Source organism: Naegleria lovaniensis (genome assembly GCF_003324165.1).
Source record: "Naegleria lovaniensis strain ATCC 30569 chromosome Unknown tig007, whole genome shotgun sequence".
Taxonomy (NCBI): domain Eukaryota; phylum Heterolobosea; class Eutetramitea; order Acrasida; family Naegleriidae; genus Naegleria; species Naegleria lovaniensis.
Genome location: NW_025407829.1, coordinates 612802 through 636413, shown reverse-complemented (window position 1 = coordinate 636413; position 23612 = coordinate 612802). Strand labels below are relative to the sequence as shown.

The window sequence follows — 23612 nt, the reverse complement described above, 5'->3', positions numbered from 1 at the left end:
GGGTACTGATTTACATACAGTAAAAAAAATTGGCAAAAATGAATGCAGCCTTAATCAGGCGATCCCTTAATTTTTCATCTGTGCCTCCTTCAACGTCCTCCATGATGAAATACCTGATCGGAATTTCTCTTCTGATATGTTGTTTGGCTGTGGGTAAGTTCGCAATGATGACGTTTCAACAGAAAATGTAATGAACTGAATCATGATGTTAACAAACAACTCATTATGACGATCAACAGCACCTATCGTGTGGGCCCAAAACATGAGTGCCATCGAAATGTTGTACAAACTCACCTATCACAGAGAAAAGAGAGACAGCTATTATCAAGTCTATCTGGATTATGTGGCACAAAAAGAAGAAATTGAAAGGTCCAAAGTTAAACTTAAAATCAATATCACAGTGGAAGCAATTGAAACCAGTTATATGGATCTTCCAAAATTGAGGATACCTCTTGCTCAATATCAACTCATGCTGGCCAACAAAAACAAACAATATCAAAAACTCATGGAAGTGGAGCAAGAATTGAATAGCTTGATTGAACTCACAGACATTGGCTTTTTGAAAACACAAGATATTTTGAGCGACTTCTCCTATGTAAGTTTTGTTATATTGCTCCATGATGACGTCGACAATTTACAAACTTTTCATGCTGAATTTGTATTACTATAATCGCTACAGAACATCTCCGATATTCTCTATACGCCTGAGAAGTGGCAAATGAACCCTTACAGAAAAGTTCAAACAGGTCTCAACATGACCATGACTTCGGGTTACCTTCCCAATCACGCAACTGCCCATAAAGTAGCAAGAATAAGAAACAGAATTTCTGCAGGTATAAAACACGGCCTCCTGCTTCATCAAAATGGCTTGGTGTATTCATGGGGAGCCGACACAGGTGGTAGTTTGGGAAGACCTGACTCCTCGACAAGAGGATATCCCTTAATGTCTATACCTGTAGATTTACCAAAGAACTTGACCGTTTTACAGCTTGTCTCATCCTATTATTCAAATCTTGTACTAGCCGGAGATGCTTTGTATTCATGGGGACAAAACACTAACGGAGAAGTTGGTGATGGTACAGTGTTGGCAAGGAGTAAGCCCTTCAAAGTGTTTTCATGGGATTTGCAAGGTCCAAAGAAAATTGAACAGATAGCTGCAGGTGCATACACGTTCTTTGCAGTTGACGAACGAGGAAAGATGTATGCATGGGGAAAGAATGATAGAGGACAACTCGGAGACAGAACTCTTATTCAAAAACCTAGACCTGTAGATATTTACATGAAGGGTGCCATGCTTAACCGAACAATTGTTCGGGTGTGTGCAGGTGATTCACATACACTTGTTCTTTCTGATAATAACAGGTTGTTTTCCTTTGGAGATAACACATATGGTCAATTGGGAATTGGAGAATCATCTACTAAAGTACCATATGTAATGGAGCCAGTTCCAGTAGTAATGAATCGCTCTTTGGAAAATAAGACTATTGTGGATATTCAGTGCGGAGCGAATCATAATTTGGTACTGACATCAGAAGGAAAGGTATATGCATGGGGACAAGGTGCAAACGGAGCCTTGGGAACAGGTAATACCAACAACCAATTAGAACCTGTAGCCATTACTGTAATACCAGCAGCAACCAAAGGAAGCATTGTGGTGAAAATATTTACAAGGCATGCAGTTTCGTTTGCGCTTTCCAATACTTCACAAATTTACAGCTGGGGATCTAACCAATACGGACAGTTAGGACTTGGTTCTACAACCACTCCAATTTCATCCCCCACAAAAATTGCGGACAACACCACAATCAACGTGTTAGAATTCGCTGCATTTGAAAAAGCCTCAGTATTTTTAACAAATAACGGAGCCTTAATGGGAGCAGGTACCAATGCCAACAAGGAGCTCTTTAATAGTACCACCACTACTACCTTTGTCAGTGTTTACACAGGAATGAGTACCTATGGCTTTGCGATGGAAAGAAGAAAATATCCATTCTTCAAAGTTGGTGACGAGTCTTATCAATTTGTTGGTGACAACTTTTTACTCTTTCCCGACAATGGTTTTTATCTGTACAAGAAAAACTCATCCTTTGACGAATTTAAACTTGTGGAATATGTGAACAATACAGGTAGAATGTTCCAAGGCTCCATTTACAATACACACATACTCAAAGTGAACGATTACATTTACATGTACGGTGGAGTTGTCAACAACACCATATCTAAGGCTATTTACAGAGCCTCAGTAAGCAACATTGAAAAAGGTTGGGAGCTGACTCGTTTTACCCTTCCCTACACTGTAGCTTCAGGAATGTCATTGCTTGTTGACGATTACTTTTATATTTTTGGAGGTGTTGTAAGCATGAATGACGGTGGCGATGATCCTGTTTTGTTGATGAATGTGACCTCAACAATTTTACGTGCTCACGTTATGTCTCCTCTCTCCTTCCAAGTGATCAGCGATAAACTTCCCGTTCCAATCTACAGCGGAATTATTGGACGATCTAAAGATTATTTATTCATTTTTGGAGGCCGTAATTCAGATGGTGATCCTTACGCAGATATTTTAAGAGCTTCCTACTATTCACCAACCAAGTTTGAAAACACGTATTCTGTTCTACCTTATCAATTTGCTGATGGTACAATGGTTGTTACAGAAAACTGGATTTACATTTTTGGTGGATTTTATAGTGGAGAATTCCCTTATAACTCTGGATTATTCCAAAATCAAATAGTTGCAGCTCCTTCCGATGAACCAGTTGGTTCATGGATCGTCACAGACTACACCATCCCTATCACAATAACATCTACTCCCGTTCTTGAGGAAGATCAACTATTCCTATTTGGTAACGACATTCGAGTTTGGAACAGTTTCCTTTTGTCCAACAAAACATTCACAATGTTTAATTGTACTTTCCTGTTGTAATTTCAGTAAAATTAACGTTATTTTTTGTCTATCATTGATGATGTATTCATTGGTTAGTTCAAGTTGACGTCGTTCAGTTGCTTGCAAATTTTTTAAGGTGGCCAAACATAGAAGTTTATGTTCCTTAATCGCGAGATGCACGTTTACAAAACAGGCAGTTGAGCGCGACAGAAAAAATTGTGAGAAAAAAAAAACCGAAACGCTTCTTCTAACATTGCCTTAGAGAGATTGTTTCGATTCACTCAAAACGAGCATCTATCCGTTGATCATCTTGATCCGTTCATCAAAAGGTTTGTTGTTTGCTGCAAACAGCATTTGAATCTCATTCATCCTTGTGTTCTTCGTATTTGTTGGATTCGTTTATGATAAAAGTATTCTCTCTCATTAACTTTAATCGCCGATTTAATCATCCGCAACAACAACATCATCAAAGAACTAACAAAACCTTCTCATCCACATTCATCATGAGACAATATCCTCTCGTGTGCGGAAACGTTAAATGCAAAACCAATCAAACTCCTCTGTGGCGCAAAGGTTGGACAACAAAGGAAGGAAAACCGGTCATGCTCTGCAATGCTTGTGGGTGTAAGTATATTGTCATTGTGTTGATAAATACCCATAACAATTAACCCGCACACACCACCTAAAATACATGAATTTTCATTGTTGTCATCAAATGACCAAAATTGATGATGAATGACCATGAATGAAAATTTTCATAATTTCATTGAACGTTTATCAACACATCTCGCAACAATGTTTATGAATATTTAGTACATTACAAGTAGGTTTTTGATGTGGCTGTTTTGAATTAACCTTCATCGCTTGCAATGACATGTACCCACAACTACTAATTGACAGAAAGGGCCACTTTTGTGTGTATTGCAATCAAATCTATAAAGAAAGTGATGCAGATGATAAGGAGCAACCATGGATCGGTTGTGATAGTTGTCATCGTTGGGTACATCAAAATTGTGAAAAGAGCAATGGATATGAAATTAAATCCGGTGGTTATTTATGTCCATGTTGTCGTGGTCATCAGCAAGGCAACAATGGATCAAGCACCGTTCCTTCTAGCATCACAGCTGCTGCGTTGAGTGCTGCTGCAAACAAACATTACGAACCAATATTAATGAAGCCAGGAAGCAATTCTAAATCATCTTCTAGCAATGACAACAAGAAGAGAAGAAGAAAACCAACATTGGAGACAAGCGGTGCAAAGAAAGTGAAAGCTAACGCCAACAGCAATAGTAGTAATGGTAGTAGTATTACTAGTAGTAACGGAGATCAAAGTACAAACGGGAGTGGCAGTAATATCAACATTACCCTTAGTAGCAATAATAATCTCAAGCCAAGCTTGACGATCGATACCTCCATAGCATCATCTTCAAAACATGGCAAAGTCATGTCGAACAAATTACTCACACCAACAACCACAACAGGAATGGCCTTAAGCCTTTCACCCTCAAGCACCACTCTGAACCGATCGGCTGCTCCATCCACCGGCACTGGTGAGAGTATGAGATCGTCCTCGTCCTCTTCATCTCTCTTCGAAGTAGATGCCTTTTATAAGGATTGTGAATCTCAAAACCTCTCTGCCAATGATGCTTCTTCAAGATTATCCCAAAGTAGTGACGATGAATATTCGTATGATAGTAGCAGTGACCTTAGTGGCGATGACGAGGATGACAACGACTATGATGACGAGGATGACGAAGATTATGTTGATCAAAGCGTATCGAAGTCAAACAGAGCATTAACTACCCGAAGAAACACTACTAAGGCTGCACCTAGTGTGACAAAGATTAGCAGTGCAGTAACCTACAGAACCAATGTTCAACAACCACCAGCCTTATCATCTGCAATTCCATTCAGTTGTGGCTCGGACTTTGTTGATCAGCACACACGACAAGAATTTATCATTTGGGATCCATTGAATGATAAGAAAAGCACAGTTGAGGTCACATATGAGGATGTTGAAGATGTCATTGCTAAGAGCTTTGGCTATTCCACTCTCCTCACCAGAAAGATGCAATCTCTCTCAGCAATATGCTCATGCGAGCTGAACAAGATGTAATCGCTAACATCCTTAACAATCCAACACTAAGAACTTGGGTGAAAACAAAAATGAGAGTGTTTTCATTCAATTATTTCGGCTTTCTTTTTGACATAAAATAAACTCACTTTACACATGTTCGTCTTCATCATTTCTGGAGAGTACGACATCTGTAATTTGAACTTCATCATCTTCTGCGTTGTCTCTTGGGCTGTTTGCCTTTGCGCTGTTCACATCTGTCTTGGTGTTGTCTGATTGGGTTGGATCAATGGTGACCGTACGAGGTTCAGGTTTTTTCTCTTCTCTTGGACCTGGCAATAACAGAACCGAAAGACATGCAAAGTAAACATAAACAATACCGTGCAATAGTAGGAAGGTCAGTGATTGGATATCAGTTCTAAAGCCATTGGCAGTAATGGTCACGCTAATAAAGCATGCAGCAACAATAAAACTAAAGCATCCAATAACCCTAAATCTACCCGAGTACTTTTGCTTCATTTTACCCACAGCACCCATCGAACGGAAAATATAATAAGCTAGATCAATACCCCACAACACCAAAAACACAACATTGGCAGCAACCAGATAAACATATCCTGGAATGGAAGAAATATCTACAGAACTTGGATTGGCAACATTGAAAACTCTGCTCCAAATCATTAAAATCAATGTCAAAATATAAGCAATTCCAACAATTACAATCTTGGTAAAGTAAAAGTTCATGAAGGTTCTGTGCTGTGGTGCCTTAAACACAGAGTGGAAGAAAACGAGCAAATAGAATAAAAATCCATACACAAAGGAGACGCTAAGAATAATGTTGACAATTGGAAATCCTTCCCAACCAGTATGCATCATTGCTGGATATAATGGTTCGTGATACCAAATATGAAGGAATAACAGCACAATCAGCCATTTTTGAGTCGTGTGCCAACTTGACCATTGTTGTGACCAAGCAACAACCACCACAAATACAATCCAGTGAATCAAAGCCAAAACTGAGAAGGTCATTCTAAATCCCAATTCATAACTTGTGTAATTTGGATTATTTGCCACAAAAGAAGTTTCAATAACATCTTCCAATAATCCGGCCTTGTGCACATTTTCCAAGTTCAAAATATAGAGCTCTGTCTTGTATTGAGAATATCGAATAACTCGTGAATAAAAGACTGTAGTTGGCCAGCATCCACTATAAGAAATTGGACCGATATATCCAACTTGTGTACATGCAAGAGACCTGGTAATGTTTTCATCTTCCTTTCTCGTATTTATCAAAGTCCATTCTTCATCTTTGGAATTTCTTCCATAAAGATAACCTCTCATGAGCAAGTCGTCTTTCAAAATACCTGCAAATGTGTTATTTCCCTTATCGATCGGATTGAATTTAACAGTATATTTAAATTCCATACTATAAACGCTAATATCTTCGAAAATGTCAACAATTGGTTGAGTACCTGTAAACACATCTCGTGTGAGCGTAATGTTACCAACCACAGTTTGATTGGTAATATCGTTAGAGTGTCTTCTCGTCAAGTTGATGGAAGCCGTTGGAGAGGCAAATAAAGAAACCACAACTAGAATACCCACAAGCAATAGAACAAGTACCAGTATAAGAATGACACTCCACCTAGGAAGGCAATCAAGAATTATTTCATACCGTTTGGTACGATCTCTACGTAAATTAATTTTTCCAACCATCATGATGATATGGTTGTTGCTGTTGCCGAAAAAGTAAAAACCAAGGATAATGATCCTACACACTCGGTAAATAAATCAAACACAATAATTGTTGTTGAGATGATATTGATGATGGGAATTGATTTTGTACAAAAAGTTGTCCGAACAGATACTATTCTTTGAAAAAGGCTCTTCCTCTATCTGCCAAATAACGATCAAAATGATGGCGTCGTTGTTGTGCAAAGAGAGTTCTCTCACTCTAAAATATTTTTTGTTGTTGTTATTTTCGACGTCTTCTCAAAAGGGTATCGAGTTTATTTCCAAAATATTTCCATCTCAATTCAAGAATATTTAATTCATACTGATTTCAATATGTAATTCTTGCTTGGCTACTTGTTGGTCCAACTCTTCTTCAAAGAAGCCAAGCTCCTACATTATTTTCGCACTACGAATCAACTGCAGATTGAAAAAAAAATGTCCTCTTCTTCTTCTCAACAATTCAACATTGTCGGATCCAATACAGTCAAGAACTGCATGGTGATTGGAGGTGCGGGATTTTTAGGACAACATCTTGTGGAGGATTTGATGGCAAAGGGATACAATGTATCGGTTATGGATATCAGAGAACCAAATATTGTAAAGAATGTCAAGTTCTATAAGGGTGATATTTGTGATAAAGAGGTAAGCTTTGGATAACTGTTCTATGGTTGGTAATATATGTGTTTGAATTCATATTGTCCTATCGGTTTTCACTTGTTGATGATGGATTAATTTTTGAATTTCTCATCATCGGAAAATAATTGATGATGACTTTATTGCACGCAAATTTTTGTGAAAATCATGTGATTGAATCATTGTACTCTTCACTCTTGAATTGGTCCTATTGTGGCGTGCCTGCAGACTGTTCTCAATGCATTCAGAGATTTCCAAGTAGATACCGTGTTTCACACAGCAACTCCTGATCCATTCAAATCACCTTCTCACATTCTCTATAAGGTCAATGTGGAAGGAACTCGCAATTTATTGGACTGCTTGATGATATTGAGCGATGAAGTTGGAAAGAAGAAGAATTTTGTTCTTGTATCTTCTGCTAGCGTTGTTTTTGATGGAACTGACACGAATAATTGCGACGAAACTAAACCTTATGTGAAATCTGGTGTCAATGTCTATACAGATACCAAAGTGGAGCAAGAAAAGCTCACACTGAAATATGGCAAAGAGCACAAGGATAAGATTAGAACCGTTGCCATTAGACCAGCAAGTATTTTCGGTGAGAGAGATTTATTGTTCATCCCTACTGTATTGGAAAATGGTAAAAAGGGAAAAACTAAATTCTATGTCGGAAATGGCAAAAATCAAATGGATTATACCTATGTGAAAAATGTTACACATAGCTTAATTTTGGCATCTACTCATTTGGATAAGGACGCTGTGAGTGGTGAAACTTTCTTTGTGACAAATCAAGAGCCAGAATTGTTTTGGGGATTTATGGCTGATATCTTGAGAGAATTCAATTTACCAACACCAAAGATTGGAATTCCAGTTCAAGTCATGTACATCATTAGTTACATTTTATTAATTATTGCTACCATCTTGAAGGTGTGTGGAATTAAATTTGACATTCCACCTCAATTCGAGCTCGATAAGAATGCATTACTTGTTGCTGACAGAAGATTTAACTCCACAAAAGCTACTCGTTTGTTTACCTACAAACCAATTTATGACATGAAAGAAGCAAAGAAGAGAACCGTAGATTATTACAGAAAATTAGAAGAGGAAAAGAAACAACAAAAGAATTAAGATTGAATAATTTATGATAATACTGTAAAGCAGTTTGCGTCATTTCTTAAAAAATTGAAAAAAAAATTTAAAAAAAAATGCAAACGGCTTCCTTGACGGTATCGGGCGGGAAGAAATCTAAAAGCGGTAAGTTCACAACCACATCATCATCATGATAAAGTTCCATGTATAAATTTGAAAACGACCATGGATTACTCTACCATGTTACTACTATGGATTCCGATGATGGTTTTTTATTTTTCACATGAAATCGGAACCATGATGATTTTTTCCTTTTCGAATCCGAAAAAATTCATCATGACATTGATCTTCAATTTCACATGAACAGGGATATCAAAAAAAGAACATCAACATGCACAACAACTGCACCAGCGAGTCAATTTATCACAAATTAAAAAGCTGATAGATAGGCATTTGGACGATCGAAAATCGCTCTATTGGAATACGTTTATTAAATACCTTCAAGCTAAATTATCAAAAACCGAATGGGATCACTTTGTGAAAATAACTTTTGGATATGAATTTATTGCACTCCATAATTATTTTATTAAGAGCTTATTATTCAATGCCAGAGTTTCTACGTTCCATCAATTACATTCAATAGGAGGAAATAATCAAAATAATAGGACTAGAACTACAGGACTGAATAGTATGATGATGCTCATGAAAAAGGAATCATTGAACAATCTCTTTCCAGTTTCAATTCACAGATCAATTGTTGCACCTCCCTTTGATGCCTCTCGTAAAATTAATTTATTGTCTCATTCCATATCTAGCTCAACATCTTCACAGTACTCTTCACAAAGTGCATCACACTATGAAAAGCAACATTTTTCACTTTCTAGGGATTTTATTGAACGAAAAATGAATAAGATTGCCAATGACATGGGATTGTTGAATGGTGTCGATGGAGACTCTGTTAATTTATTACTCATATCTGCAGAGTCTTATTTGAAATATTTCATTTCAAAATGTTTACAATATAAAAGCTCACAGAGATGCCAGAACACTAGAGGAGAACACAATCCAATGACCACAACAATGATGGATGAAGAAGAGAGTGACGAGCAAGCAGAAGAAAATGGAGTTAAGAATGCTGCCACTACCTCAGTATCTCGATCATTCATCAAACCTGAACCTGGATCCTATCTTGTACAAGACGGCAACTATATTCACAGTTACCGACATTACACAGATGAATTGACATATCTAACCAATGCTAATAACGAAGAAGAGCCACGGGAAGATATTGACAAGTTTGTCATTACACCTAAAGACTTGGTCATGACCATACAAGCATGTCCTAATCTCACCGATAACATGACCATCAAGGAAAAGATATTAGACATGGAATGGGATATGTACAATTAACATTGGCTGAAACTTTGAGAATTGTTGAAAGCCACACAATCACCCAATACACTGTTTTTTCCACCAGCAAGCACCCTTGATTTGTAATTTGATGATGATGCTTGGATCACGAAAGGAAATTTTGGTGCTTGGGCAAGATCAGGCAACGCATTCTCTTTTCAAAAAAACGCTTCAACTTGACAACTGGCATGTGTGATTGCTCTCATCACACAGACCTCTTTTGAACCAATTAATTCTTAACTGATCATGCCCTCTTCCCAAACACTTTTCGTGATCCCAATGATCATCACGATCGTCATCATTGGCACCATTCATTCCTTCCTAGTATACTGTGAACCCAATTCATTCCTTTCCGAAACCTCATCATCATCCACAGAATTAGATCATCCTCAACAACAACAACAACACTCAAGTGCTTCCTCTCTCGCATGGACCATTCATTCCTTCCTTCAAAATTATCATACCGAATATTCAAACTCCCTTCCTTCATTCGACCATCACTCCTCCTCCTGGCAGACAAGAAGAAGAAGCCCACACCATTCTTCACGCCACACACGTCAACAATATGCTTCATGTGCCGCTGTCAAACCTTCCATTGATGATTGCGGTGGTAGAATTTCCAACAATGTGAGTACCCTCGTGGCCAATTCTCTCTCCTTCTACAAGGCTCAAGTCACCAATGCCATTGATAATTTCATTGAAAAAGTCAAATCCAATTACAATGGAGAATTACCGACGGGTTGTGAATCCTCGGCTCGTCACTATTTTTGTTCGAATACCTTTCGTCATTGTTTAGAAGATTCGAATGGACATGTTGAAATTGAAAAGCCATGTCAATACATGTGTACGAATTTGTACCTCAATTGTATTAAGGAAAAACAAGTGGCTGAGAAGAGTGCCAATCATTATTGTGGTACGGAGGAGAGACCTTCCGATGCGTATGCACGTCAACCGATTTGTACCGATGTGTATTTGGATCGAGCCATGAGTGGTTATTTGGCAATGGGTTTAACCTTATTGGGTTGTAGTATGTTATGTGGTGGAGTGTGTAGTGTGAGTTTATGTGTGTGTATGGTCATGAATTCAGCAATGGAAAGAAAGGCAAGAAAGAGTCGTCGTGAGATTATTACTGTGAATTCCAATCATCATCATCGAGATTCCATCATGTCTTCTGATTCTGCTCTTCCTTTCAATATGAATCACCATCTCATTAGTGGTGGAGGAGAAAATAATCGAAATAGTTTAATTTCAACCACATCGTCACAGCAAGAACAAGTTCCATTGGCATTGGGTGGAAATGTGATGAGTAATTTTGGAAGTGTGGATGTGCCAATTGCAAATCATCGTGAAGAAGAAATTGTGGTCAATGCCAAGCGTGGTGAAACAACTGTTGTTGGAGTGAATGCAAGTCAGGATGATACGAGTCAACCTGAAGAAAGTATTTAAGATAAAGCATAAGGTCAAGAACACCACACTTCTCAACTATTGCCATAGGTGTGAATTTCTCTAAAAAGACATTCACACATGTACACGCATTGGTTGCCACACACTTTTGTAATTTAACAAAATAAATCATCAAATTGTGAAAAACATTCCCTTATAAATTTAACAAAATAAACATTCGAATTGTGTTAAAAATACCTAAAAAAGGTTATTTATTGAACGAGTGTAATTTCCATGAAATGACCCACTGATTTATATTCAATTCTTTCTACTGGATCGATAAAAAGTCAGAAAAGCAACTGCCAATCCAACCTCTCCAACAATGCCTGGAATGGCCACACAAAGAGTCAACACAGTTTTCACATTCTCATAATTTGAATATGTTAATTTCAATAAATTATCCAGAAAATATGCCACACCAGCCACAACTATCATGAGTGAAATCCACTTGGCTACAAAACTAGATCTCCTTGCAAGAATTCCCAATAACACCAAGTGAACTCCAAAGATCATTAATCCAAATGCCCAAATACTTTCATAACTATTAAAATAGTCCATAAAATCCTTTCCATCGCTCATGACCACTGCATAACCTTTAAATAATTGTAAAATAGCATAACCAAAGATGACAGAATAGATCATTCTTAAACATCCGACCCACCAAGAAAGAGCAACAGAAATAGATTTAAACACCTGATACATGGAAATGGCAGAAATGATATCGCATGCCAAAATAACGAGATATCCCACAAGACCACTCTGAAATTGTATTCGATTTTGAATAATATTGGATCGGGTGGTTTCCTTCTCATTGGGTTGGATCATGGCCACTCGGACAAACATTTCTGAATACATGGCTACAAAGAACATGAGGATTAGGGAGATTCCCGATACAAGGGAGGCCATTCTGGGAGAGTTGGAAGAACCACTCAGACCCGATGATGATGATGATCGTCGAGAGGAAAGCATTTCGGGAAGATTATCAACTCAGAACGTTTTTTTTGATTGAGCTTCTGAATGGATTCATTTTGGAAGGTCATCACGACAGTCAGTTGTTCTTTTCTTTGACATGTAAACACATGTTGGAGCACGCTAAAGACTACTTGCCCTTTTTTGACACTTCAGCTTTTTCCCGTTGGCTAATGAAGAACTGGTATTCTTCCTTGATGAGGTTTCTGAAGTGTTTATCAATTTTTTGAGGAAGGAAAAATTTGGCGGCAAAATCATTGAGCAGGAACTAGGGAATTCATAGAAAATCGAATATGCAGTGGAGGATTTATTTTTGAATTTTTCACGTTCAAAAAAAATTCTCGATAACTCCCCAAAGCATATCTGATTTCTTCGACCTTGCTGAAATCGGATCTGCCAACTTTTTGCTGAGCAACAAAAATCACCTTTGAAACAACAACAACAACAAAAACTTTCTCAAACCAATTCATCATCATCATCATCATGGAATTACAACAATGTAGCAGCTGGAAAAGATTGTTGTGTTCTGTGTTGATGGAAAAGAAAGCCTTTCACCTCTCTTGTTATGTGGTGATCCGAGGATGGGCCAATCATCACCCTATTCGTTTGCCCATTCACTCTCCACAACTCCAACACTACCTGAATCTCATCGAGGATCATCATCTTGATGAGTGTTTTAGTGTCCTTCTTCGTTATAGGGACGAGGAAGGGGACGAAATTACTATCCGAAGCGATGAAGAGCTTGAGCTGGCCTTTGAAAGCCTTTCTTCTCAAACAAGCCAGAATGAAGTAGAGCTCTTTGCAGATATTGTCTTGAGGAATAGTAATAACAACAATAACACCTGTTCTTTTTCATCGTATGAAGACGATGATCAAGATGATGCTGAGTTTTGCTAAATGCCCACTGAGCAAATCATTCCTTGTCGTGGTTTGTATGGTAAGGAATGTCAAGTAGGTGAGCAGTGTATTATAATCCGAAGAATATACACTTTGGTCCAATCTCTATGAAGGAACAGGTGTAGATGCTTTAAATTGTTGGAATGACAACAGACGTGAAGCGATTCAGAGGAAATTCACAACAACAATAAACAATTTGTGTATTATCATAGATTAGATTCAGTAATGTGTTGTAGTTTGTGTGAATGAAGAATAAACTTTTGATCAGCGAATCAGTTGGACGATCAGATTCCAAATGTAAAAGCACAAATTTTACTGAGAAACACATGACAGAAGTGTCCATACTTTTAAATATATTCCAACATCAATTCATTCTCTTCTGGAAGTGGAGCCACTCGGAATGCTTTCACTTCCATCGCCAAAATTCTGTCCATGCACAAATAGTGCTGTGACACATGTGAAATCATGTAGAACAAAAACTCTTCCAATATGGATTCGGTTCCATGTTGCTTGTATTCATCCAATAAATCAAACAAGCATTGTAAAATACATTCATGATCTTTCACATGCTCTTCCACTAATTCTCTTTTCATGCCACATTCCAAAAACAATCTTCTTTCATATTCAAAAGATTCTTCCAATGCTTCAATGCTCTCTTCAAAAATATAAATTCCAATATTCCAATCCACAATCGATGCTGAAGACGATTTCGATTTACTGTGAGCAGCACGAAAGATCGATTTGGCCAATGAATTAATTTTGTCAAAAATTCTCATATAACAAGAATCCACAATTCCCAAATTAAAAGCAGTGTGATTGGTCCATGCCACCAATTGTTCTCTCGGTAAAATGGTCGAACTTGAAATTATTCCATTTTGTTGTTGTTGAGATGATAATTGTTGTTGTTGATTAGGACTCGTAGGTCTCATAGGAGGTAGATGAATCGATAATGGTGTCGTATTCATGAAACCACTTGATGAACTCGTGTTGCTATTATGGTTGACACTAAAATCTTCACTCGAAGTCTTTTTCGAAGATTTTGAATGATGATTATTACCACTGCTACTACCACTATTACTACTATTGGTATCAATCGATGAGGATTTGGTAATCTTTTTGAAAAGACCTGTCAATCGATTCGATGTACTGGTTCCTCCACTACTGCTCGATGAATTGGAAGTAATATTTGAATTGGATGACTGATTCGAATGATGATGACTATTTTGATGAGATTCTTTGGAATGATGTTGTTGTAATAAATCCATAATATTTGGATTGGAAATAATTTCTTGAAGTGAAATTCCAGCTTCTTTTGCCACTTTCTTTGCTGATTTGTGTTGTTTGTTTTGTATTTTCACATTCGCTCCCAATTCATGAATTAACAAATGAGCCACTGAAATATTTTGAGCTTTTAAACATAAATGCAATGCCGTGTCTCCATCGTTGTTTTGTTCATCCACGAGATTGATTCCTCCTCCTGAATGATTCGTACTGACTGTGAGCTCTCCACATGAAATTAAGGCCCATAAAAAAGCATCTCCTTGAACATCATGATTATATAAATAACATTTGTGAGGAGAGAAGGGAGTTTGATAATTATTGGAACCCATACTGCTGCTGCTGCTACTGCTATTCAATGACATGTTTGAAAATATTTCAGAATCTCCAAATTCTGTGTGTTGTAATGGCGCATTGGTGGACATCATGGTGTGATTATTTAACAAGTGGTGATGATGTGTCGACCATGTTGAATCCGTAGATACCATATCCAATGAGCTATTCGAAGTTGTGATAAAAGCCGAAGTATTTGTTGAGGAATTAATTTGAAGAGGAGAATGAGAATTTGAGAGAAGTTGTTGTTGTTGTTGTGAAAAAAGGAGTGGTGTGGAATTTGCTGAATGGATGCCACTACTGCTCGAATTGGGAGAGAAACTTCCATTAATAATCGCTGGAGAAAGAGAAGGTAGAGACAGTGATCCATGAACGTGTTGATGATTGGGTGATGTTGAATTATTACTCGTGTGTGGACTCGAATATTCTGAAAGGACGAGTGGTTCAGCAGCTGAACTAAAGTAATTTCCAGCAATACTGGTCACAGAGGAATTTCCAATTTGTGACACCAGTGTGTGAAGTACGGTATTTCCCTTGACTCGATCCTTACAACTCAAAAAGGATGCTAATCGATCCGGTTGAATATAATTCACCAAAATGCAAAATGAAACAAAATATAAATTTTGAGCGCACACATGCAAGAGAGTTTTTCCGTATTGATCTTCCGATCGAATCCATCTTTGAAATTCTTCTGGTGTGGATTGACTACAAAATCGTTCACACAATCGATACAACAAGGGTGGATAGGGAAGTGCAGAGAATAAACAATTTTCATCAAATCGATTCTTTGTGGCAACATTGACAGCTCCTGATCCTCCTCCATTGGAATTTAAAATAAAATCGACACGTTGCCAATCATTGGCTTCACATGCTTCATGTAAGACAGTATTTCCTCTTTTTCCTTTAAAATTTAAATCTGCTCCAAATAATAATAGAGCTTGTGCTGTTTCATAATGACCACAACTCAATGCAATACTTAATGGAAAATTTTCATACAAATCTCGAATGTTTAGAGAGGCTCCTTTCGAAGCAAGAATGTGACAAGCTTCAGTGTGTCCATGAGCACTTGCCAAAAATATTGGAGTGGAATCGGATTTATCAGTAAGGTTGGGATTGGCATGTAATTCATCCATCAAGTATGAAATAATATTGGCGTGACCATATCGAGCGGCCATATGCAGTAAGGAACGATCGTTTTTTGACTTGTCTCGAAATATTTGATTCACATCAAAGAATGCAGGTGAAGTTGTTGTGCTCATATTTGTCGTGGCAGGTGACAGGAATAATTCTGGATTATTGTTGTTGTTGCTGCTGTTGTGACTATTATGTAAATGACCTTGTGACGACGATGACGATGAAGACAATGAAGAAGAGAGTGACGAAGTGCCTGATGTCATCATAAATCCTCCCTGTTGTTGTTGTTGTTGTGAAGAAGAAGAGGCTGCTTGACATAATAAAAATTTCAATTCCTCCAAATATCCATATTCAATACAATATAACACTCGTTGTTCAATCGTCAAGGATATCGTCATGGATGTAAAATCAACCAATTGTTCACGAGAATATTTCACATTGTCCAATAATAGAGAGGTTGAAGCGACCGATGTGGATTCCGTATTTGTCACTTCAATCGAAGGAGTATTGGATCCATTTCCATCTTGTTCGTTTGAATTCATTATGGTCGAATGAAAATTATTTCCTCTTCCCAACAGGGGAGAAGATAGAGCAGGAGATGATGATTCATAATTTTTCGAGAGAGAACCACCCGTATGCTGATGATTTTCATCTTCGGAATCATCATATTCACTATTTCGAACATGAAGATGTAAATATCGTTCACTCAAAATTTCACTACTCAATGTTTCTGTCATGTGATTGGTTTGATTATTGTTACTGTTGCTATTATTGTTCCCTTGTTTGTTATTATTATTATTATTATTATTAGTAGTAGTAGTATTCGAAAAATTATTGAAATAATTATTCGTCATCGACGTTATTGTTGTGGTTGATGGAATGGACACAAAATCATCCAACATGGCTCTCCGAATCATGTACAAATCGGAATGATAGCGACAAATCGTTTTGAGGGAATGTTTTCCATGAATCATGGGAAAGACATGAATCATATGAGAAGGTGGAGCAGTGGAATGCTCCAAGAAATTATGAGAATTGGGTGCATTCGAGTTTGGGTTAAAGGTGAAAAGATTTGAAGTGATGGCTGAAGTGATGGTGTTGTAATCTTGAAAGATGTTACTTGTGTTGTAAGAAGAGGGAGAGGAATGAGACCGAGAATGAAGACTGTTTGAAGTGGTGGTGGAAGAGTGATGGTTCATGATGATGAATTTTTTTGTTGATGTTTGTGCGTGTCAAATGTCGAGCGAAAAAAGAGACAAAATCACTCCGGTCAATACCATTACGGTGGCCTCTGTCTTTCAATGATGATGTTGTGGATTCTTGAACACAAGAAAAACGATATAAATATTCAATTTTATTGGTACACTAATGAATGACTGCCAACATTCGAATTTACATTCTATTGAATTCATTTAAAATTGAATAGTATCCGACGCTTTCATCGCGCACAAGGTTTGTTGCTGGCGCCAACTCAAACTACAATTTTAAAACAAACTCAAAAAAATTCATTCATGGCTCAACTCGAATTGGAACATGCCATTGGCTTCTCTTCCAAGTTACCTCAGTCCGTGTTGCAACATCCCAAGCAATCCAATTGTTTTGTTTTTATATCGGGAAGTGTTGCAGTAATGAATGATAGTGAGGATCCGAATGCTCAGAGGTTTATGAGAGGTCATGATGATCGAGTTTCATGTTTGGCCTTTGCGAATCATGGACATTTAATTGCTACAGGACAACAAGGAGAAAATGCCGATGTTTGTTTATGGGATACATCATCACTTCAACTCACACAACGATTGGGAGAACATGAAAAATGTGTCGGAGCTGTTGCCTTCTCTCATGATGATGTAAGTAGAATGGCAGTGAATTATCGTTCAATTTGTAATTGGTTATTCATTACAAACTTGCGTCTTTCAATTATTATATATTCCAACTAATAATATACAGAAATTACTAGCCACGGTAGGAAATGCTTCGGACAGGAGGTTACTGATCTGGAACGTTTCTACAGGAAATATTGTTGCAAGCGCAGCACTTCCCAAACAAACAGATGACAAGATTTTGGTTTGTTTTGGAGGTATGGTTCGAGATATCAAGAAACGTGAAACAGACAGATACCTATTGGCTACATGCTCTTCGGGAAATATAATCATTTGGAGTTTGGAACCTTACAAGGGAATCTTAGAACAGGAAAAGGTCAATACTGGTGCATTTGTTCGAGATTACACGTGTATGCAATTTGATAAGCTTGGTGAATATTTATTTGTGGGAAGTGCTTCTGGAGATTTATCCTTTATACATGTTAGGTTAAAAAGATTGCAAACAGCTCCAGTTAAAATCTGCTCATCAGGAGTACTTTCAATAGTGATTAATCCCTCCAATGGTCATGTGATTACTGGAGGCGGAGATGGAAGCATTACAATTTTTGATTGCCAACAAATTGTCAAGAAACAGAAAATTTCGAATAACGGAGGAATAACTTCACTTTCAATTTTTGGAAGCGAGTTCATTTTGGCTGGTACAGACGATGGAGAAATTTTAAAGATCACACTAGATAAGTTGGAGTCTTGTTTAATTGCAAGAAACCATGCCAAATCAATTTATGGTGTGGACTTTCCATATGGTCTAAGTGACAAATTTGCCACCATCTCAGAAAATTGTGAGGTCATATATTGGGATGTTGCCAACTATTTACCAGAAACTCAATGTAAATTTGCTCAAACAGATTCAATGAAGGGCAGTAACGTGTTCCCTGTGTCATGCGCATTTATTAAGGATGAAATTAGCATTTTGCTGACAGGGTGGAGTGATGGTTCCATTCGAGCGGTGGACTGTGAAACAGGAGAACAATTGTGGACGCTCGTCAATGCTCACAGAAATGCTGTCACAAAAATAGATACCAGTCACAACAATAAGTTTTTTGTTTCTGCAGGCCAAGAAGGCGACGTACGAGTGTATGCCATGAAAACAAGACAGCTTGTTTGTTCATTCAAAGAACACTCTACAATGGTAACAGGTTTAAAAATTATGAGAGATGATGTTCATGTGTTTTCGAGTAGCAAAGATCGAGAGATTTTCTGTTATGATTTGAGAAATGAAAGAAGAGTGGCCTCCTACAATCACAAAATAGGCTCTGTCAATGGTTTTGTTGTATGCTTAGATCAGGAAACGATCATTAGTATTGGATCAGATCGATACATTACCTACTGGAATATCGCCTCAGATGCACCACAACGAATCATTCCCTACTCCAAGAAATTTGAACCAAAATTTATCACCAAAACGAACATGGACGATCGTTTGTTTGCAGTTTTCGGTAATGACGAGCAGATCCATGTGTATCAAGTTGATTCCGGTGAAAAACTTGCTAGCATTGACACAGAAGGTCAATATATTTATTCGATTCAATTTTCTCCAGATGACAAGCAACTCATTGGTGTTGGAGAAGGTGGAATCATTCTCATGTTCAACGTGTACTAGTAGTAAAGTAAACAACCAAATATGAAGATGACAAAACGGTCTCACAGACAATTTGGTTATCGGTCCACCAAGATTGAATTCGCACATTCGTCTTCAAACGTGATACCGAGCACAAGATTGGTATTTGTTTTCGTTTTCTTTAAAAGACAAGTCGATACTCAAAGTGCAAATATCTTTTCGTCTTTGAAATACACAAGATACTAGGTGTTACTAATGCAAGACCACTAATAGTATACTACATTTTCAACTACAAGGCTATCCTGATATCATACACGCACAATTTATCATAACCAATATTGTGGATGGTACCACGAGTTGCTTGTAAAGGCATTTCATGGAAGTTTTTTATCCGTGTTGGATGGTTGACGTCTCAACATGCTCCTATTTGGAAGTCGTATGCATTATCATCACGCCAGCTTTACCTTCAATAGAGAGAAGACGCAAATCATCAACCGTCCCAACACCACTTTGAAAAAAACAACCAAAAACACAACTTGTAGTACATCCCAACAACAACACGTTTTTCACACGTGTGATTCCAACAACAAATCACGTAAGCGAACCAAGGTGTGGGAATTATAATTCTTTCTACTCATCGTAAGTGCGTGTGTTGTTTTGTTTTGAACTCGCCTCTTATGCAAATGTATGACCTCTTCGTTGTTGTTGTCGCGTTGTGAATCAACACAACTTTATTTTCATGCATCATGTGGTGTTGACGACCTTTGCTTGTCTTCCCAAAAGGGAACGAAACCTTTATCGTTCGAATTGCCCACACACAACCATTCACGACAAGATACAGCGTGATTTGGAGTGAAGCAAAGAAAAAACACCAAAAGACTTCCTACCACTCATCAAAAAGAATCACAAGAGCTGTTTTCGACTTTCAAACACACGTACTTGAATTGTCCAAAGAGCCATGCGAAAGAATGTCTTCAACATCATCCTCTCGGCATAACACTGAACAACAACAAGAGCATGAATCTCCTCCACAACAACAAGATACCGAGCTTAACATGCATTCCATGAATGAGAATCAAACTATACAAGACTCTCATGCCATGATGCCTCCGACTCATTTGATTACCACGAAAGGTAATAACGGGGAGATGAAGAGTCATCATCATCAAGAGCTTGATCCACTTTACGAAAAATCTAACAACATGAACGCCCTCTCGTCCTCTTCCTCGAATGTTGATGCATCTGATGTGGTGTTGGCGTTGGATGGTTCTTCAACGCCATTACCTAACTGTAACAGAATCGAGATCCCATCCGAGGAGGAGAGGATGAATGAAGAGGAGCATGCCAATGACCCTGGAAGAGATTTAGCCAAATTATCCACCTCCTATATGGAACAGCCAAAAGATTGGGAAGCTCATGGCACTATCTCTCAAAATCAGCATCACGCTACCACTATTCCAAATATGAATACATGTGTGGCTATTAATAATAATTATAGCACTAGTAACCACATCAACACCACTAGTACAAGTAGTACTACTTCTACTAGCCCCAATAGTACATCCACGAATAATCATATTCTTAACCATCATCATCATCGTGATACCGATGATGAAAAGGCACCATCAACTACACATGTAGTATTGGAATCCAGCGATAGTACTAAGACGACAAATACTTTCGAAAAACATATCACCTTGAACCATCATAGCTCTAATCTCATCAACCACACGACATGCACCAACAACAAGGATACAGAGCCTTCATCACAATCCACACATGTACATGAAGAAGCCTCCATGATCAGCTCCACATGCAATTCTTTCCGAGGTCCTCCTGATCAACCATTCCATCTTTCCAAGCACAACAATGATGCACCATCTTCTCCTCACATGATGATGATGACCAACAAACTCTCGGATGGTGATTTGGAACAACAAAATTCCACTCCATTTGAACCAAATTTGGCGTCAAACCCAATACAAACCAATTACCTCAATGATGAGAATAATTCCAACAAGGAAACACCAATTTCTGTTCCAATTCGTCCGATTGCCACAAATACAAATCCCGTTCCTCAACCCATGGATGCAGTGTATTCAACCGTATGGTCATCACCCTCTTCAAAAACATTTTCCTCAACATCTCCAGTTGGCGTTCCTACTATTACTTCTACTATTGCTAATACTACTACTACTTCTGCTACTACTACCTTTTCATCAGTTGCTGCTACAAGTGCAACACAAGGCAGTACAGCATTGATGGATGCAACTTCCTCGTCTCCTTATCCTTTACCACCTCCAATGATGCCCATCCATCATCATCCTCATGCTTCACCCTCCTCTTCCACTAATCTAACACAACCATCACCACCACATCCTTCCATGCATTCGAATTATTCCTCACGTCCACCACCACCACTTCAACATCCTCATCACGCTTATCCACATGCATATCCATCTCATGCACCATCACGCTATCAACAACCTCCTCCCTATGGCGGCTACAGTCACTCGTTTCCACCACCACCTTCACCAACGTATCATGCAACATCCCAAACACATTCGTATCACTTTTACAATCAAAGCACATACAATCATTTGCCACATTCCACAAGTAGTGGACATTCGTACATGCATCCACCATCATCATCACATTATCCTTATACTCCTACTCTACCTCCTTCTTCTTCATATCCATCTGAATACACCTATTCACCACCTCAAACGTACCATGTTCCTTCAGGATCGCCTCCTTCTTCATCCTCTCATGTGCAACAACCTCCATCCATGTATGACATGTCAAAAAATTTTGTACCTTCACAGTCGAATAATTTCACTCATTCATCAACAAGCTCAGTTATGGAATATAACACGAATGCGACATCAACACCGACGTCAATAACAAGCTCTACAACAGATAGATCAGCAACTGCAAATAGACCAGTACCTGTGGCAGCAGTAGCTAGAAAAACTACTCAAAATTCCAAGAACACCAAATCAACACCTTCTAAAAACAAAACTGCTGGTGCAACAGTAACCTCAATGTCAACTTCTGTCGCCCAAACGAAACTACTGCAAACACCTCCTACAGAGAGCTCGTCGTCTTCTAATACTAGGTTTCCTTCTGTATTTGCTAGTTTTAGCAGTGAGAACAGAGCCATTGCAAATTCATCATCGAGACCTAGAAATGGTATTACCAAAACCTTTCAATTGCCAAAAATTGATGGTGATGATATTACTCTACTTTTTTCTTTTTATATTGAACCACCACATGACATTAGAATGAAAAAAGCGTGTCTTGAAGTTGAGGTCAACCAAAATTCGTCAAATCAAAAAGAAATCACACGCTACTACTGGAGAGTTAAATCTTTAGAGATCTATGAAAAAACATGTTTTTTCAGATATAAAAAGACTCAATCAGGAGAGAGCGATCAGAACTGGCAACTAGACAATGAAAATTACGATATCAATGGCTTTTCAATCACCAAAACATATGACGACATGAATGATGGACAAAAGGTTTACTTCTCTCTGGAATCGTATGGAAAACGAGTACAAAAATCGAAACATTGCGAAAAAGCAGTCACTTGTCCATTCAAAGTTACCTTGTCCTTAACAGATGGAAAAGATGAGGTTAGAACCATTACTAAATGCATTTGCATTCACATGGACATTAAAAAGGTTGATAAAAAGACAGTTATCACTAAAGCAACATTCCATGACCATGTATTTGAAACGGATGACATGGAACGGTTCTTTGCCAAGTACAATGCAAGACAGCAACAGTGGAAATGTGAAACACGAGCTCAGAAGCGAAAATCACCACCGTCGTCCAGCAATGAACAGCTAGACGATTCAATTGGTCAGTCAGATGAGAGCTCTGCAAGCTCATCTCAACTTTCGGAAATGAAAAAGAAAACCGACTCTACCACCAAGAGAAAGAAAACATTCTCTTATCGGCATTCAACCTCTTTGTTGTTGACACACGGTTCCAGTAGTTTTGACAACTTGAATGAAATTGTTATACATCCTGAAAACCTCTCAGTTCACGAGTTTTCTTCGTTGCTGGAAGATTGGAGTATTTCACAACGTGTGGCAGATGTAATTGTGAACTGCAAAGTGATTAACGTTACCATAGACCAGAGCGCAATTCGGATCTACTTTATTATTCCAAGAGTGATGTTACCAACTTTCGACCACTCGATTGAAACAAAGACCAGCATTGAGATACGATTTAAGGGCGAAGAGTTACCATCACCATTGTGCTACACCTTTAATAGTAAACCGTGATGAC

General features: G+C 38.1%; 10 protein-coding genes across 10 annotated transcripts; 7 read left to right on the top strand and 3 right to left on the bottom strand.

The window, feature by feature from the left end:
- Positions 1-38: 38 nt before the first annotated feature.
- C9374_014136 (uncharacterized protein) lies at positions 39-5000 on the top strand (the record flags this gene model as incomplete). Its single annotated transcript, XM_044690090.1, has 7 exons — positions 39-153; positions 240-595; positions 680-2857; positions 3147-3213; positions 3296-3508; positions 3698-3707; positions 3785-5000. 7 exons carry the CDS (start codon positions 39-41, stop codon positions 4998-5000), a joined length of 4155 nt encoding a protein of 1384 aa, XP_044553568.1.
- Positions 5001-5108: 108 nt separating this feature from the next.
- Positions 5109-6677, bottom strand: C9374_014135 (uncharacterized protein; the record flags this gene model as incomplete). The annotated part of the gene is made up of 1 exon (XM_044690089.1): positions 5109-6677. One exon carries the CDS (start codon positions 6675-6677, stop codon positions 5109-5111), a length of 1569 nt encoding a protein of 522 aa, XP_044553567.1.
- A 450-nt stretch (positions 6678-7127) lies between these two features.
- On the top strand, positions 7128-8453 carry C9374_014134 (uncharacterized protein; the record flags this gene model as incomplete). Its single annotated transcript, XM_044690088.1, has 2 exons — positions 7128-7334; positions 7554-8453. The coding sequence occupies 2 exons, from the start codon at positions 7128-7130 to the stop codon at positions 8451-8453; spliced, it is 1107 nt and encodes a 368-aa protein (XP_044553566.1).
- A 77-nt stretch (positions 8454-8530) lies between these two features.
- On the top strand, positions 8531-9824 carry C9374_014133 (uncharacterized protein; the record flags this gene model as incomplete). Its single annotated transcript, XM_044690087.1, has 2 exons — positions 8531-8579; positions 8782-9824. The coding sequence occupies 2 exons, from the start codon at positions 8531-8533 to the stop codon at positions 9822-9824; spliced, it is 1092 nt and encodes a 363-aa protein (XP_044553565.1).
- Positions 9825-10070: 246 nt separating this feature from the next.
- Positions 10071-11270, top strand: C9374_014132 (uncharacterized protein; the record flags this gene model as incomplete). Its single annotated transcript, XM_044690086.1, has 1 exon — positions 10071-11270. The coding sequence occupies one exon, from the start codon at positions 10071-10073 to the stop codon at positions 11268-11270; it is 1200 nt and encodes a 399-aa protein (XP_044553564.1).
- Positions 11271-11525: 255 nt separating this feature from the next.
- On the bottom strand, positions 11526-12236 carry C9374_014131 (uncharacterized protein; the record flags this gene model as incomplete). The annotated part of the gene is made up of 1 exon (XM_044690085.1): positions 11526-12236. The coding sequence occupies one exon, from the start codon at positions 12234-12236 to the stop codon at positions 11526-11528; it is 711 nt and encodes a 236-aa protein (XP_044553563.1).
- A 483-nt stretch (positions 12237-12719) lies between these two features.
- Positions 12720-13133, top strand: C9374_014130 (uncharacterized protein; the record flags this gene model as incomplete). Its single annotated transcript, XM_044690084.1, has 1 exon — positions 12720-13133. The coding sequence occupies one exon, from the start codon at positions 12720-12722 to the stop codon at positions 13131-13133; it is 414 nt and encodes a 137-aa protein (XP_044553562.1).
- Positions 13134-13480: 347 nt separating this feature from the next.
- C9374_014129 (uncharacterized protein) lies at positions 13481-17077 on the bottom strand (the record flags this gene model as incomplete). Its single annotated transcript, XM_044690083.1, has 1 exon — positions 13481-17077. The coding sequence occupies one exon, from the start codon at positions 17075-17077 to the stop codon at positions 13481-13483; it is 3597 nt and encodes a 1198-aa protein (XP_044553561.1).
- Positions 17078-17389: 312 nt separating this feature from the next.
- Positions 17390-19358, top strand: C9374_014128 (uncharacterized protein; the record flags this gene model as incomplete). The annotated part of the gene is made up of 2 exons (XM_044690082.1): positions 17390-17725; positions 17826-19358. 2 exons carry the CDS (start codon positions 17390-17392, stop codon positions 19356-19358), a joined length of 1869 nt encoding a protein of 622 aa, XP_044553560.1.
- Positions 19359-20284: 926 nt separating this feature from the next.
- C9374_014127 (uncharacterized protein) lies at positions 20285-23608 on the top strand (the record flags this gene model as incomplete). Its single annotated transcript, XM_044690080.1, has 1 exon — positions 20285-23608. The coding sequence occupies one exon, from the start codon at positions 20285-20287 to the stop codon at positions 23606-23608; it is 3324 nt and encodes a 1107-aa protein (XP_044553559.1).
- Positions 23609-23612: the final 4 nt, after the last annotated feature.